At 50.7% G+C, this 16,411-nt stretch overlaps 1 protein-coding gene across 1 annotated transcript in view; it reads left to right on the forward strand.

The window, feature by feature from the left end:
* Positions 1-1,504: 1,504 nt before the first annotated feature.
* The window catches only part of cchcr1 (coiled-coil alpha-helical rod protein 1), a 51,958-nt gene continuing 37,051 nt past the window's right edge, over positions 1,505-16,411 (forward strand). Inside the window, exon 1 of the mRNA XM_038816193.1 lies at positions 1,505-1,626. Within this exon, the coding sequence (XP_038672121.1) occupies positions 1,533-1,626 (94 nt within the window). The 5' untranslated portion in view covers positions 1,505-1,532. The remainder of the gene's footprint in view (positions 1,627-16,411) is intronic.

Consider the following 16,411-nt stretch of genomic DNA (forward strand, 5'->3'; position numbering starts at 1 on the left):
TCACATCTTTGGACTGTAGGAGGAAACTGGAGCACCTGGAGGAAATCCACGCAGACATGGGGAGAATGTGAAGACAGTGACCCAAGCTGGAAATCGAACCTAAGACCGTGGAGCTGCGAAACAACAGCGCTAACAACTGAGCTACCATGCCGCCCAGATGCTGCCAGTTAACTCGCTGAGTTCTTCTGGCACTTCCTGCATCTATTTCAAAGAACAAAGAAAAGTACAGCACAGGAACAGGCCCTTCGGCGCGCCGATCACGCTGCCCGTCTAAACTAAAATCTTCTACACTTCCTGGATCCGTATCCCTCTATTCCCATCCTATTCATGTATTTGTCAAGATGCCCCTTAAATGTCACTATCGTCCCTGCTTCCACCACCTCCTCCGGCAGCGAGTTGCAGGCACCCACTACCCTCTGTGTAAAAAACCTGCCTTGTACATCTCCTCTAAACCTTGCCCCTCGCACCTCAAACCTATTCCCCCTATTAATTGACCCCTCTACCCTGGGAAAAAGCCTCTGACTATCCACTCTGTCTATGGTCCTCGTAATTTTGTATGATGTGGAGATGCCGGCGTTGGACTGGGGTGAGCACAGTAAGAAGTCTTACACCCCCCCCCCCCTGGCGACCGGAGGGCGAAGGGTGTGACATACACCCCCTGGCGGCCGGAGGGTGAAGGGTGTGACACACACCCCCTGGCGGGGGAGGGGGAAGGGTGTGACACACACACCCCCCTCCCTGGCGGCCGGAGGGTGTGACACACACCCCCTGGCGGCGGAGGGTGAAGGGTGTGACACACCCCCCCCCCCCCCCCGGCGGCCGGAGGGTGTGACACACACCCCCTGGCGGCCGGAGGGTGAAGGGAGTGACACACAGCCGGCCGGGCTGGGGGGGGGGGAAGGGTGTGACACACACACACACCCCCGGCGGCCGGAGGGTGTGACACACCCCCCCTGGCGGCCGGAGGGTGAAGGGAGTGACACACAGCCGGGCGGGGGGGAGGGTGATGGGTGTGACACACCCCTCCCCCTGGCGGCCGGAGGGTGAAGGGTGTGACACACCCCCTGGCGGCCGGAGGGTGTGACACACACCCCCTGGCGGGGGAGGGTGAAGGGTGTGACACACAGCCAGGCGGGGGGGGGGAGGGTGATGGGTGTGACACACCCCTCCCCCTGGCGGCCGGAGAGTGATGTGTACACCCCCTGGCGGCCGGAGGGTAAAGGGTGTGACACACCCCGTGGCGGCCGGAGGGTGAAGGGTGTGACACACAGCCGGGCGGGGGGAGGGTGAAGTGTGTGACACACACACTCCCCCCTCCCTGGCGGGGGAGGGTGAAGGGTGTGACACACAGCCGGCCGGGGGGAGGGTGAAGGGTGTGACACACAGCCGGCCGGGGGGAGGGTGGGACGCACACCCCCCTTGCGGCCGGAGGGTGAAGGGTGTGACACACATCCGGCCGGGTGGGGGGGACTGTTGTTGGGGGGACACGGGCTGGATTGGCGGCGCTGGGGAGCGGGAGGGAGGCCGGAGCCATGGCGGAGCGGCGGGGACCGGCTCCGGGGAGGGGGCTGCACCCGGCTCCGGGGAGGGGGCTGCACCCGCCGGCAGCCTTCAGCAGGCGGAGCGGTAAGATCACTATAATAACTATATATAATTACACAACCACCTGAGGTAGGAACACACATATAGATCCCAGAGGGACACACCTATAGATCCCATAGGGACACACATATAGATCCCAGAGGGACACACCTATAGATCCCATAGGGACACACATATAGATCCCAGAGGGACACACCTATAGATCCCATAGGGACACACATATAGATCCCAGAGGGACACACATATAGATCCCACAGGGACACACATATAGATCCCACAGGGACACACATATAGATCCCACAGGGACACACATATAGATCCCACAGGGACACACATATAGATCCCACAGGGACACACATATAGATCCCACAGGGACACACATATAGATCCCACAGGGACACACATATAGATCCCACAGGGACACACATATAGATCCCACAGGGACACACATATAGATCCCAGAGGGACACACGCGCAGATCCCATAGGCAGACGCGCAGATCCCATAGGCAGACGCGCAGATCCCATAGGCAGACGTACGGATCCCATAGGCAGACGCGCAGATCCCATAGGCAGACGCGCAGATCCCATAGGCAGACGCGCAGATCCCATAGGCAGACGCGCAGATCCCATAGGCAGACGCGCAGATCCCATAGGCAGACGCGCAGATCCCACAGGCAGACGCGCAGATCCCACAGGCAGACGGGCAGATCCCACAGGCAGACGGGCAGATCCCACAGGCAGACGGGCAGATCCCACAGGCAGACGCACAGATCCCACAGGCAGACGCACAGATCCCACAGGCAGACGCACAGATCCCACAGGCAGACGCACAGATCCCACAGGCAGACGCGCAGATCCCACAGGCAGACGCGCAGATCCCACAGGCAGACGCGCAGATCCCAGAGGCAGACGCGCAGATCCCATAGGCAGACGCGCAGATCCCATAGGCAGACGCGCAGATCCCACAGGCAGACGCGCAGATCCCACAGGCAGACGCGCAGGTCCCACAGGCAGACGCGCAGATCCCACAGGCAGACGCGCAGATCCCATAGGCAGACGCGCAGGTCCCATAGGCAGACGCGCAGATCCCATAGGCAGACGCGCAGGTCCCATAGGCAGACGCGCAGGTCCCATAGGCAGACGCGCAGGTCCCATAGGCAGACGCGCAGGTCCCATAGGCAGACGCGCAGGTCCCATAGGCAGACGCGCAGATCCCATAGGCAGACGCGCAGATCTCATCGGGAAAGACCTACATATCCCATAAGAGAAATGTCTATAGATCCTTGATATACGTGGGTTTGAGTAGGGTGATCATAGCTCGGCACAACATCGAGGGCCGAAGGGCCTGTTCTGTGCTGTACTGTTCTATGTTCTATATAGGAAAGACCTATAGATCTATGAAATACAGGGACAGATCTATAGGTTCTTGATAGATATAGGTAAAGACCTATAGATCCCTGACGTATAGGGGAAATCTATAGATTCCTGATATTTTATAACAACTTCTAGATTCTTGATATATGGGGAAAGATTGATAGATCCCTAATATATAAGGAAAGGCTGAAAATGCCCTGTTATTCAGGGAAAGATCTATGGGTCCCTGATATACAGAGAAAGACCTACATACCCCTAATATATAGGGGAAGACCTATATGTCCCTGATATGTAGGGGAAGCCTATAGATTCCTGCTATACAGGGAAATATAAAGATCCCTGATATTCAGGGAAAGATCTATAGGTCCTTGGTATGTGGGGAAAGTTCTATAGATCCCTGATATTGGGAAAGATCAAAATATTCCTAATTTACATGGAAATATCTATAGATCGCCAATATTGATGGGGAAATCTCTATGTCCTTGATATATAGAGAATGATCTGTAGACCCTTAATAATCAGGGAAAGACCTATTGATCCTGATATGTTCTAAAGACCTACAGAACCCTGATATAAAGGGAAATACCCATAGATTCCTGAAATATACAGATAAGACCTGGAGATTTCAGAGATATGATGAAGACCCATAGATCCTTGCGATGTCGATGTAGGGGAAAGACATATAGATTCCTGCGATTGGATTATATAGGGAAATGCCTGTACATTCCTGAAACATTGATATATGGGGAAAGGCGTAGAAATCCCTGATGTATGGAGTATTTCTATAAATGTCACGAGATGTAGATTTGTGGGGAAGTCCTGTCGATCTCTTAGATATGGAGCGATGTAGATATAATGAGTAGATATTTAGTTATCTCTGATATGGATGTATCGTTAGGTGTACAGATGCCTGAAACACTGCCGTTTCGGACATGAACATCTGACAAGTAGGTATACAAAGTCGATTTATTGAGATGCAGAATAGGAAAATATAGGATAGGCCTATAGATATTTGAAATAGAGGCCAGGATTTTTTTTTTTAATTTAGAGTACTCAATTGTTTCCAATTAAGGGGCAATTTAGCGTGGCCAATCTGCCGAGCCTGCATTTTTTTGAGTTGTCGGGGGGGGGGGGGGGGGGGGGGGGCCGAAACCCACGCAAACACGTGGAGAATGCGCAAACTCCACACTGACAGTGACCCAGAGCCGGGATCGAACCTGGGACCTCGGCGCCGTGAGGCAGCAGTGCTGCCACTGCGCCACCGTGCTGACCTAGAGGCCAGGATTTTATGCCGCTGTGGCGGTGTCTCTCCCCACAGTCATTGCAACGAGCCATTTAAATCTCCATTCAGTTTGGGGTGACGGCAATGTCCCACTGGGCGAGGCGGGATGTGTGTGTAAAATCCTGGACGTGGATATCGAGAACGGTTATATATGGTTCTTAAATGTACACATAATTGAGTTAACATTTGGCTATTTATGATATGTATACATCGGTAGGTATAGAGATACCTGAGGCACAGTGAGATGGGGCACCTTAGGTATAGATATAGATAGGAACATCGGAATTAGGAGCAGCAGGAGGCAATTCAGCCCTTTGAGCCTGCTCTGCTATTCCATCAAGTCATGGCTGATCTCTTCCTGGCCTCAAATCCACCTCCCTGCCTGTACCCCATGTCCCTTTAACCCGTTTTATCAGAAATGTATCTATCTCCCTCTCAAAACCATTTAATGATTCGTACTCCACCGCGCTATGGGGCAGCGAGTTCCACAAGTTCACCAGCCTCTGCGAGAAGTAGTTCCTCCTCGTCTCAGTTTTAAATCTACCCATTCTCAGCCTATATCTGTGACCTCTTGATCTGGTTTGCCCTTTACCATGTGGGGTGGATTTATTGATATATCGATCCTTGAGATGCAGATATATGGTGCGGTCCTATCGATGTCTGAGGTATAGATACGTGGGATGGTCCTACAGATCTATGAGATATGGACGTACGTGGCTGATGTATATGTACATCTGAGAAATGAATGGATTATAGATACACGCGGGGTTGTTGCACGTTTTACTATGGGCGTAAAACGCGTTTATTGGAGTGTATTAACACGCCTCCGAGTTCGACGTGTGCTTAACACTGCTAGGCTCTGTTCTATGTAATTATTTAGCTCTGGAGTCGCCAGCTGCCGTATAGGCAACGTCACAAGTATTCCAAGGTCAAATTCAAAGTAATAAAGACGATACACCGATTAGTCAAGTTCAAACGATCAATATTTATTATACAGTTAATAATAAATACTCATGCACACACACTAAGAGACTAAGCTACAACTAAACATAAGCAAACAGAATACTTATCTAACAGGAACAGGCAAGGTCAGAGAACGAGGCCTTCGTCCTGGTTTTGTCTGCAGCCTTCAGCAAGCGTTCTGGCACTTGGGAGTCTAGCGGGCTTGGATCGCGTAGCGAGCGTTGAACTTACGGTTTCGGCGGCTGGTGCTCAACGGCTGGAGTCAGGATACCAGGTGTCAGTCGGGGCCGGAGCACAGGTTTAACAGACCGGACAACACGAGGTCCCTATCTTTATAGGGGTTCCGTTGTCCTTCCCTCTTCTCGGGCGGGCTCTACCTATTGGATCAATTTCTTATCGATACTGGATTAATTCCCCAATGCGAGGGGGTCTCCGTGATGGAGGGGGCGTTTCTTATGTCCTTTTGTTCGGAGGTTTCTGGTGCCTCGATGTCTGGGTCTTGATTGGAATGTGTCCATTCAGAACCAAATGTATCTATTGTGTGGGTGTTCAAGTCTGATGGCCTCATTAGCATGCAAAGCGTTTTGCCATTTGCACCTAGCTAAGGTCTCTTCACCTGAGCCCAAACTGGTTTCTGCTGCTGCAGAATGCAAACTGCTCTTTGCAGACTGCTGTTCTGGCTGAACTGTCTGTTTCTCAGCAGCCTTCCATTTTAGTTTGGCTCAGTGTCCATTTTGCGTGGCCAGCATGGCTACATTCCCTCCTTGTGATCCTCACAATCATACTATTGTGAAGGATCACCTATGTACTTTGCCTCCTTGTGTTCTGACCTCTTGCCAGTTCCTGTTCTACTCTGTTCTAAACTATGGGAAGAAGAGAAAAAAAATTTTAACTAACATTTCTACTTGGCCCTATGTCAAAGGGACATGCATTACTACAATTGGGAACCTCTACCTATCACTATTAACCTTAACCTTAACTTAAACATTTAATCACTCTAAACCTTAACCATTCACACCACAACATCACACTTCCCAACTCGGCAGTCGAGTATGGAACAATATAATACATGGCTGAATTTTATTTACAGAGTGTTGTAATCAGTGAGGGGTTGAGGGGTTTGGTGGAATCCGAAGATGGGGGATTGCACACACTTCCCAACTCGGCAGTCGAGTATGGAACAATATAATACATGGCTGAATTTTATTTACAGAGTGTTGTAATCAGTGAGGGGTTGAGGGGTTTGGTGGAATCCGAAGATGGGGGATTGCACTCTATAGATGGGTGAGGTGCTGGAACGAGAGGCTCTCCTCTTCCATTTCCTCAACCTGAGGGTCTGCACTAGGATGGTGAGGATCGCAATCACCAACAGTGATTCGATTATGTAGGACATGGAGTACCACGTCATGAATTTAGTACACCAGGTCTGAACCTCGCTGATCAGAGCTGAGCACTGGGGGTTTGCTGTACTAGAAACATTTACGGTGGGGGTTGTGGGGGAAACGTGTCTTGTTTCCACACATATACATATGACATTAAATAGTAATAAGTGGGCTTCCATCATTTTGCTGTTCTTCCTCTTTCTCTTCCTTCTTCCTCCGGTATTGACAATCCTGGCTTCGACCTCTGTCTCGTCCTTTGAAACCTTTGGGATCAAGCACAGTATCTGTCAATACACAGTTTAAGATCTTTACTTGTTAGTGCATCTGTCTTTCAAAACCCAATTGACCCTTTAAAATGACTGGCTAAGTCACACCCTGTGACTCCCCTCATTTTTTTTTCAAAAAGCGAATTTAAAGACCAGCATACACCTAACAATCCTTCCTTCTGCGAGCCGTCTCGCAGGCTTTGCTGATTTACCATCCGAATGTTCCCGGATGTAAATAGCATGTGGGATGGCGGCCGAAGGGCTACCTAACGTAAAATGAAAACAAAATTTGGAAAGAAACGTCCGAATGAGTTGCGTATGGGCCGCTACGGGTACGAGTTGGATGGGATCCCCGGGTAGGGCGTGCTGTGCCATACCCGAGCTTGGCTGACCAAGGGTTGGTTCTCAGACAGGGCGGGTCCTCAGTGCCGTTTGTCCACTGCCTGAGTAACCTGGAAAGAAACGGGTACGAATGTGTTTACCATGACTTGCAGCCTCTATTTCGCCGAATAGAGGGGCACCTAAAAAAACCAAGGGAGCCAAGATGCTCCAACTGAGGACATCCCTGAAGTTCTCAGAGATATCTGCGGACAAGCTATTTGGCGTGTGGCCTTACAACTTTGGAAAGGATCTCCAATCAAACCGAAGTTCTCAGAAGTATCTGCGGACAAACTAACGTGTATGTGAGGTGGTCACAATCTCTTCAGCTGAAAAGAAGATGTCCATCCTCCAGCTGAACAATGTACATTCCTGAAAACAAACAAACATAAAACGAAGACAAACATACGTGCAGGTTCCATCAGAAAGGACATCGTTTCCCTCAAACGATTCCTATCTTACATCATCTGGACACCTCACTTTGATTCTGCCTCTGTGAACAGGGTCACAAAGGGGTTGCCGTGTCGGGAGTCAGACACCGTGTCGTCCTGCTCTCCCGGATCCCACACCCTTGTGTGGATCAGGCATGCTATTTTGGAGTTGTGTGACCGGGGGTTACTCTCATCATTGCGGACAAGTCTGTAGGAATTGTCCCTGTGCCATTGTGTGGTGTCGAGTGTGTTGTCGGGGTAGTCGGGGTCGGGTGGTGGTTCGGGGTTTTTGAGGTAAGTGACTTCCATGGGGTCACTGGAGTCGGGGTCGTGGGTGGTGCAGTGTGGGCTGTATGGCTGTGTGCTGTCGCTGTCTTCAGAGTCAGTGTCTGTCCTACTGTCTCTGCTGTGGCAGCTTGTGGGCGTGTCGGGGCGTGGTCTGTAGTGGTCAGTGGGCGGAGTCGTGGGCGAGTCCGTTGATGAACTGGTCTGTGAGGGGGATGGTGGAAAAGTGTCTCTGGTGGGCGGGGTGAAGTGTTCTGCTGCGTCTAGCAGGACATGGTGGGCATGGTTGGCCTGTGTTCCATATGCCTTTAACTGGTTTATATGGAACCACGCGGTCTTCCCATTAGGATACTTTATCCTGTAAACGGAGGGGCTAATTTTGTCCGAAATTGAGTAGGGGCCGGAATATTTTGGAGCCAAAAAACTGCTGGGGTTATAAACAGATAACATTACCTGTTGCCCAACCTGGAATTCTGTGGTGTGTACGGTCTTGTTGAAACAGGCAGTACGTTGCTGTCGGCGTTTCCCTAGCTGGACTGCGGCTGCGAGCTGTGCAGACCTCACAGTCTCAACTAGATCTTTAACTGCCTTTTCATGTGTGAGGGCCGTCACTTCGGGGCTTGTCATGTCCAGTCCTAAAAGGAATTCTGTACCTTTCATAGGGCGTCCGGTCATGAGTGTGTGTGGTGTGTATCCTGTCGATGTGGAGACAGTGTTCCTTATGAACATAAGTGCAAAGGGGAGCACTGAATCCCATGTGGAATTGTTCTCTTGAACCATTTTCCTAAGGGTAGTTTTTAGGGTCCGATTCATGCGCTCCACAATCCCGCTGGACTGTGGATGATACGCAATGTGGAAGTTCTGTTTGATTCCGAATATTGTCAGGACGTTCCTCATGACCCGTCCTGTAAAGTGAGATCCCTGGTCCGAATCGATACTTCGGGGTAAACCCCATCTCGTGAAGATGTGGTGGGTCAGGATCTTTGCAGCTGTCTTTGCTGTATTTGTTCGTGAGGGAAATGCCTCTACCCACTTGGTAAAGGTATCTATCACCACCAGAACGTATTTATAGCCATTCCTACAAGGGGGCAATGGACCTATAAAATCGATCTGGAGGTTTGTCCAAGGGCCGTTAACTGGGCGAGTATGCCGAAGTTGTGCCTTCTTAGAATACCTGTCCGGGTTATTCTGAGCACAAATCAGGCAATTCTCTATGTAGTGTGTTACATCATTCCTGAGATCAGGCCACCAACAGAGTTGCCTGAGGTGCCTCGTTGTTGCATCAATTCCCTGATGCCCGTGTCCGTCATGGAACAAGGCAATCATCTGATTCCTGTCCTGCTGTGGGACCACATAAAGTCGGTCCTTAATGATCACACCCTCATGTGTGGTCAGTGCGTGTTTAAAGTGCTCGTAAGCAGGCACAAAGTTTCCCTTGAAAACCTCCCTGAGGTCTCCGTCCTGTTTTTGTGCTGCCACGAGATCTTTAATATCAGTCTGTGAGACTTGGACTGCGCTCACAGGGGCGCTAGCTGGTGCGCTAGCTGGGGGGGTCCATAAGTGTCCTCTCCTGGAACCTGCCTTAGCCAACGCGTCGGCTTTTACATTCCCAGGTGGTGATGACCTATGGTGGCTGCGAACTTTTATAATGCCGAAGGTCCTGTCCTTTGCTTTCGCTAAAATATGCTGGAGTAGAGGGGCTGATGGAAGGGGTTTCCCGTCTGCGGAGACAAAACCTCGTGTCCTCCACAGGGGCAGAAAATCTGTCAGGCTATTGCAGACATATAAGCTGTCTGAATATATGTCTGCTGGGCTGGGGAAAGAATCGGGGTGGTCCACTATGTACGCTATGGCTGCTAGCTCTGCTGCCTGCGCGCCTAAGTGACCTGGTAACTTAAGAGCTATCTCTTCGAGAGCGCGCCCCTGCGCGTCCTCTACATAGATGCCGCATCCTGTGATACGCTCACCATTTAAAACTGTGGAGGAACCGTCTACATAAATCCTCAAGGGTCCACACGTGTCTGTGGGCTGGGGGCTTTGTTTCGGGTTCCCTATCTTCCTGGGGGGTGTTTTGGCTAAAAAGGGTCCTGTGTTATGCAGGGGAGCTACAATTTCACAGTCATGGGGCTGTCCTGGGTATTGGAGGTTGTCTGCTAAGTATGTGTGGGTGCGTGTCCGTTTCACTGTAATGTCCCGTCCTTGTAAAAGTAGGGTCCACCTAGCTGCCCTAATCGGGCTAACTGAACCGTCCTTCAGTCGACCGTCTAGTAGTAGCTGTGTGGGTGTGTGTTCGGTTAGAATGGTGATGGGGTTGAGTCCGGTGATGTATGAGAAATACTGCACTGCCCAGAAGACAGCAAGGAGGTGCCTCTCACAGGCTGAAAATCCTTGTTCTACTGGGTCTAACAGTCGGGAGGCATAAGCCACTGGTCTTAGCTGCTCGTGCCGTTCTTGAAGCAACACGGCCGAGAGGGTCAGATCGGTGCTCGCTACCTCTATTGCGTACGGTGAAAGTTGGTCGGGGACTAGCAGCGCGGGTGCTGCACTAAGGGCTCGTTTTAACTCTTCCACAGCGCCTGTATGCTGCGGAAGCCATTCCCAGGGGGCTCCTTTCTTAAGGAGGTCTGAAAGTGGGGCGGCTTTTGTCGCGAATCCGTCGATGTGGTTCCGACAGTAGCCAACCAGTCCTAAAAACGACCGGAGGGCTGATACATTCTGGGGAAGGGGCAATTTGACAATCGAATCAATTCTTTTGAATTCGATCTCGCGTTTGCCGTGCGTGATGACTGATCCCAAATACATCACTTTACTTTCCAATATTTGGGCCTTTTTCGGGTTAACTTTACAGCCAATTTCAGTTAAGAGTTCTAGGAGCTCGGCCAGAAGCGAAATGTGCTCTGCCTTTGTGTCTGTCTGCAGTAGTAGGTCGTCTACATACTGGACCAGACAATCGGGTCGGGAAAATTTCTCTAATCCACTTGCCAGCTGTCGGTGGAAAATGGAGGGGGAATTGTGGAATCCTTGTGGGAGGCATGTCCACGTGTACTGCTGAGTTTTGAAAGTGAATGCGAATTTGTATTGGCACGCTTTTGCCAATGGTATTGACCAGAATCCATTACTGATGTCCAATACCGTGAAGTACTTGGCGTTGAGACCCTGCTTGAGCATGGTCTCGGGACTAGTAGCTACCGTTGGGGCTACTGCGGGGGTTACTTTGTTGAGTTCCCGATAATCGATGGTCAGACGCCATGATCCATCGGGCTTCCTCACTGGCCAAATAGGGGCATTGTTGGTGGAGGCTACCGTTCTCAGTACACCTTGGTCCAACAAGCTGCCTATAACTTTTTCTATTTCCACCTCTGCTTCAAGGGGAAATCTATACTGCTTTTGCGGTCGGGGGTCCTGTCCGGTAACATGAACTTGTCCAGTCATTCTGCCACAGTCATGACGGTGACTTGCAAATGCTGTCCTGTGTTTGTTTAGTAGGGCCTTAATTTGTCGGTCGGTGTGGAGTGTAGTCAGGTCGAATGAGTACTCTCCCACTGCGCTAATCCGATTAGCGTAGTCTCCTACTGTGAGGGTGGCTGGGGCTCTGTCTGATCTCGCCATTCGCCAGACACACTGGTTCACTGGGTCGAACGACAAGCTGTGGGCGTTCATAAAATCTATCCCCAGGATGTGCTCTGCTGTCCGGGGAAGATTTACTAAAACTACGGGGTGCCTTGTGCTAATGTTCCCTAGCTGGATCGCTACGGGTGCTGTGATATGTCCCTGCTGCGAGTGTCCGGTGAACCCGCTAAGTGTGATGGTGGAGGTGGTCGGCCACGTGTCTGCGTGTGCCGTGGTTGTGGAGTTAATGGTGGTGCGGGATCCTCCTGTGTCCCACAATAACTCTATGGGCTTCCCTTTGACTTTTGCCGTGACTACGGGCCTCCCTGATGAGTCCCATAGTGTGTCACAGACCCAAGTGGGGGAGCCCGAACACCGTCAGTTCGTCTCGTCCACATTGGTGGGTCCTGACTGTACTGCTACATTGTGGATGGGTTTTGCTTTGTTGCGGTTCAGAGTGCCTGTCTGCTGGCCTCTCTGAGATCGCTGGGGTGCATTACACTCCTTTGCCCAATGCCCTAACTGACCACAGTTATAGCATTCCTGTCCTTTCTGTTGAGGGCTGCTCTTGCCTTCATTTACCCATGCGGGCTTCTGGTGCTCTCTGACTGCTTGGATATCTGCAGCAGCCTGAGCCTCTTCTGGGGATCTAACCTTTGCTTTTGCCTGAAGCGATTGCTCCCAAGCGCGGGACAATCTTTTGAGGACCCATTTTTCGTTATGGGCCTCTTCTGAGGGGTCGTAATTATTGCAAGCGCTCTGTCCTGCTTCTGTTGCGTGTGAGATAATTGTGCGCGTCCACTTAACCATGTTTTCGCGGGTTAAATGCGCTCTATCTAGCTGTCCGAAAACTGCGCTGAAGTGAATCCACAGCCTTCCGGCGAATGCTGTGGGGTGTTCAGATCTCTTCTGCCTGCACTTATTCAAGCCTTCTACGGGGTCACCTCTATTGTACCCGATGGCATCTAAAATAGCAGTGTGCATCTCCTCTAGGCTGCCTCCTGCCACGTTTTGTGGGTCGGGGAGGGCTGCCACTACACTCTGGTCTAAGCTCAGCACGGTGAGCTTAACCTGCTCTCTCTCATCCAGGCCGTACATGGTAGCCTGCTGTTTTACTTTCGCAAAGAACTGGTGGGGGTCTGCGGTGGGGAGGAACGGAGTGATCTTTTCACAAGCGTCCCTTAGCTGGGTTACTGTTAAAGGGGTGGTGTAAGTTATGTCTGGGGCGCCTTCTGATTCGGCTTTCCTCTGTGTGGTTACGGGATTCATGGGTGCGGTTATGATCTGAGCTGTGGGGGGTTGGGGTGCCTGTCGTTTCTGCTGAGCTGCGGGCGCACATGTTCCCTGAACATAACGCTGCGCTGTCTCGCTTAATTCCTGCCAATCTGGGGCATTTTCCCCATCTAACTGAGCTCCAAAGGTGCTTTGGAAGCCATTCTGCACCGAAAGCAGAGATTGCAGTTCCGCAATCTGTTTTCTGCATTTCGCGTGGTCAACTGTGCTTTGTCTTTGTTCGGTTGTTGCAGCATGGAGTGCTCTCAAAGCTGCTTTGAGATCGGAACATTGCCTCTGCAATGCCTCCACCTGCTTTTCCGATTCCTGTCTTATCAGAACGGCACGTTGCACGTCCTGATAGGCTTTCTCATACTGGGTCTGGGAACTGTTCAGATGAGCTAGACAAGACTGGTGAGCCCTCTTGGCATCATCCACCTCTCTACCCTTCTCTGCCAACTTCCCTTTAAGATCCAGGTTTTCTTTCTCGACGTCCCTGACATCGACCTTACTCATTCGGTTCCTTTCCTCTAAATCTGCCCGGAGCGTCCTGATGACCTCCTCTGCGCCTCGCAACTGTGCCAAGCAGGACACAATCGCCATCGGCTTGCGTGCTTTACTTAAACTCTTTTTGTGTATCTGAGAGAGGTTCTCCCACCAAGTATGACCTATACTTCCGGGACCTGTCTCCTCATTTGCACAAAACTCTTTCCAAAGGGGCCATCCCTTTCTTTGTAAATATTTGCGGAGTTCCAGCTCCCACGTGGGACACTGGCCTACTCTGCTACTGCTGCTGGTCGCTGCGACCACAAACTTTGCTGGATCCATCAGGCGTTCCATTGCCTGCATGGCCATTTCCTCTGACTCTCTTTTTATAATTTGGAACAGGGGGTTGCTGGGGTGGTGTTTCGAAAAAGGGTACGGCTTACGCTATTTTCCGATTACAAAACTACCGAAAGTTTGTCGCAACAAAAAGCTTTCAGTTTTACCTTACAGCCCTGTTAGTACGCATGCACTAAAACACACTTCCGAATTTCGCTTATTATTTTGAACACCTTGAATACTTGTGATCTCTTTCTTTCTCTGCAATTTGGAGTTCTAATTCAAATTTCAGGGTCCTGGACACTGTGGTGTTTCCACTTACAACAGGGTCCCGGCGGATGTCGCCACTAAATGTTGCACGTTTTACTATGGGCGTAAAACGCGTTTATTGGAGTGTATTAACACGCCTCCGAGTTCGACGTGTGCTTAACACTGCTAGGCTCTGTTCTATGTAATTATTTAGCTCTGGAGTCGCCAGCTGCCGTATAGGCAACGTCACAAGTATTCCAAGGTCAAATTCAAAGTAATAAAGACGATACACCGATTAGTCAAGTTCAAACGATCAATATTTATTATACAGTTAATAATAAATACTCATGCACACACACTAAGAGACTAAGCTACAACTAAACATAAGCAAACAGAATACTTATCTAACAGGAACAGGCAAGGTCAGAGAACGAGGCCTTCGTCCTGGTTTTGTCTGCAGCCTTCAGCAAGCGTTCTGGCACTTGGGAGTCTAGCGGGCTTGGATCGCGTAGCGAGCGTTGAACTTACGGTTTCGGCGGCTGGTGCTCAACGGCTGGAGTCAGGATACCAGGTGTCAGTCGGGGCCGGAGCACTGGTTTAACAGACCGGACAACACGAGGTCCCTATCTTTTATAGGGGTTCCGTTGTCCTTCCCTCTTCTCGGGCGGGCTCTACCTATTGGATCAATTTCTTATCGATACTGGATTAATTCCCCAATGCGAGGGGGTCTCCGTGATGGAGGGGGCGTTTCTTATGTCCTTTTGTTCGGAGGTTTCTGGTGCCTCGATGTCTGGGTCTTGATTGGAATGTGTCCATTCAGAACCAAATGTATCTATTGTGTGGGTGTTCAAGTCTGATGGCCTCATTAGCATGCAAAGCGTTTTGCCATTTGCACCTAGCTAAGGTCTCTTCACCTGAGCCCAAACTGGTTTCTGCTGCTGCAGAATGCAAACTGCTCTTTGCAGACTGCTGTTCTGGCTGAACTGTCTGTTTCTCAGCAGCCTTCCATTTTAGTTTGGCTCAGTGTCCATTTTGCGTGGCCAGCATGGCTACAGGGTATTCAAAGAACATACAGTGCAGAAGGAGGCCATTCGGCCCATCAAGTCTGAACCGACCCACTTAACCCCTCATTTCCACCCTATCCCCGTAACCCAATAACCCCTCCTAACCTTTTTTGGTCACTAAGGGCAATTTATCACGGCCAATCCACCTAACCTGCGCATCTTTGGACTGCGGGAGGAAACTGGAGCACCCGGAGGGAACCCACGCAGACACGGGGAGAATGTGCAGACTCCGCACAGACAGTGACCCAAGCCGGGAATCGAACCTGGGACTCTGGAGCTGTGTAGCCACAGTGCGAGCCACTTGTGCTGCCCTATTAGTTGTGGATATACAAATGCGGTGTACCTATAAATGAGATGTTGGCTTATTTTTAGAAATTAGATACAGAATGTGAATGATACACTCTATAGTTAATTGTATAACTTAAAAAATGTGAAGCCATTGGTGCTGCGCTGCACAGCTAGGCTCCATACATTAGGACAGAGATTGAGGCAATAGAGATTCTTTTTTTTTTCTAATTAAGGGGCAATTTAGCGTGGTCAATCCACCTTGGAAGATGTTACCAATGATGGGTGTGTCCAGAACCAGGGGTCACAGTCTGAGGATTCTGGGTAAACTATTTAGGACAGATTTGGAGTATCCAATTCATTTTTTCCAATTAAGGGGCAATTTAGCGTGGCCAATCCACCTAACCTGCACATCTTTTTGGGTTGTGGGTGTAAAACCCACGCAAACACGGGGAGAATGGGCAAACTCCACACGGACAGTGACCCAGAGCCGGGATCGAACCTGGGAACCTCGGCGCCGTGAGGCAGCAGGGCTAACCACTGCGCCACCATACTGCCCACTATTTCGGGACAGAATAAGGAGACATTTCTTCACACAGGGTAGTGAGCCTGTGGAATTCATTACCACAGGACGTAGTTGATGCTAAAACATTGAATATATTCAAGAGGCGGCTAGATACGGCACTTGGGGAGAATGGGGTCAAAGGCTATGGGGAGAAAACAGGATTAGGCTATTGAGTTGGATGATCAGCCATGATTGTGATGGATGGCGGAGCAGGCTCGAAGGGCCAAAAGGCCTCCTCCTGCTCCTATATTCTATGTATCTACCGTGCGTACCTTTGGGTTGTGGGGGTGAGACCCACGCAAACAACGGGAAGAATATACAAACTCCACACGGAGAGCGACCCGGGGCTGGGATAGAACCCGGGACCTCGGTGCCCGTGAGGCAGCAGTGCAAACCACTGTGCCGCCCTGAGGCAATAGAGATGGTGCAGCCCAGTTTGATCAGGCTGTGCCTGATACGAGAGAGTGAACAGGCAAGTGTGAAGGGAGGCTTAAAAACTGGGGCTGTTTTTGTCAGAGATTGTGGGGCGTTTCAGCTGCTGTGCTATGAACACCAGGCTTTTGAGAAAGATCTTGATCAG

Source organism: Scyliorhinus canicula, chromosome 13 (assembly GCF_902713615.1).
Source record: "Scyliorhinus canicula chromosome 13, sScyCan1.1, whole genome shotgun sequence".
NCBI classification, from domain to species: domain Eukaryota; kingdom Metazoa; phylum Chordata; class Chondrichthyes; order Carcharhiniformes; family Scyliorhinidae; genus Scyliorhinus; species Scyliorhinus canicula.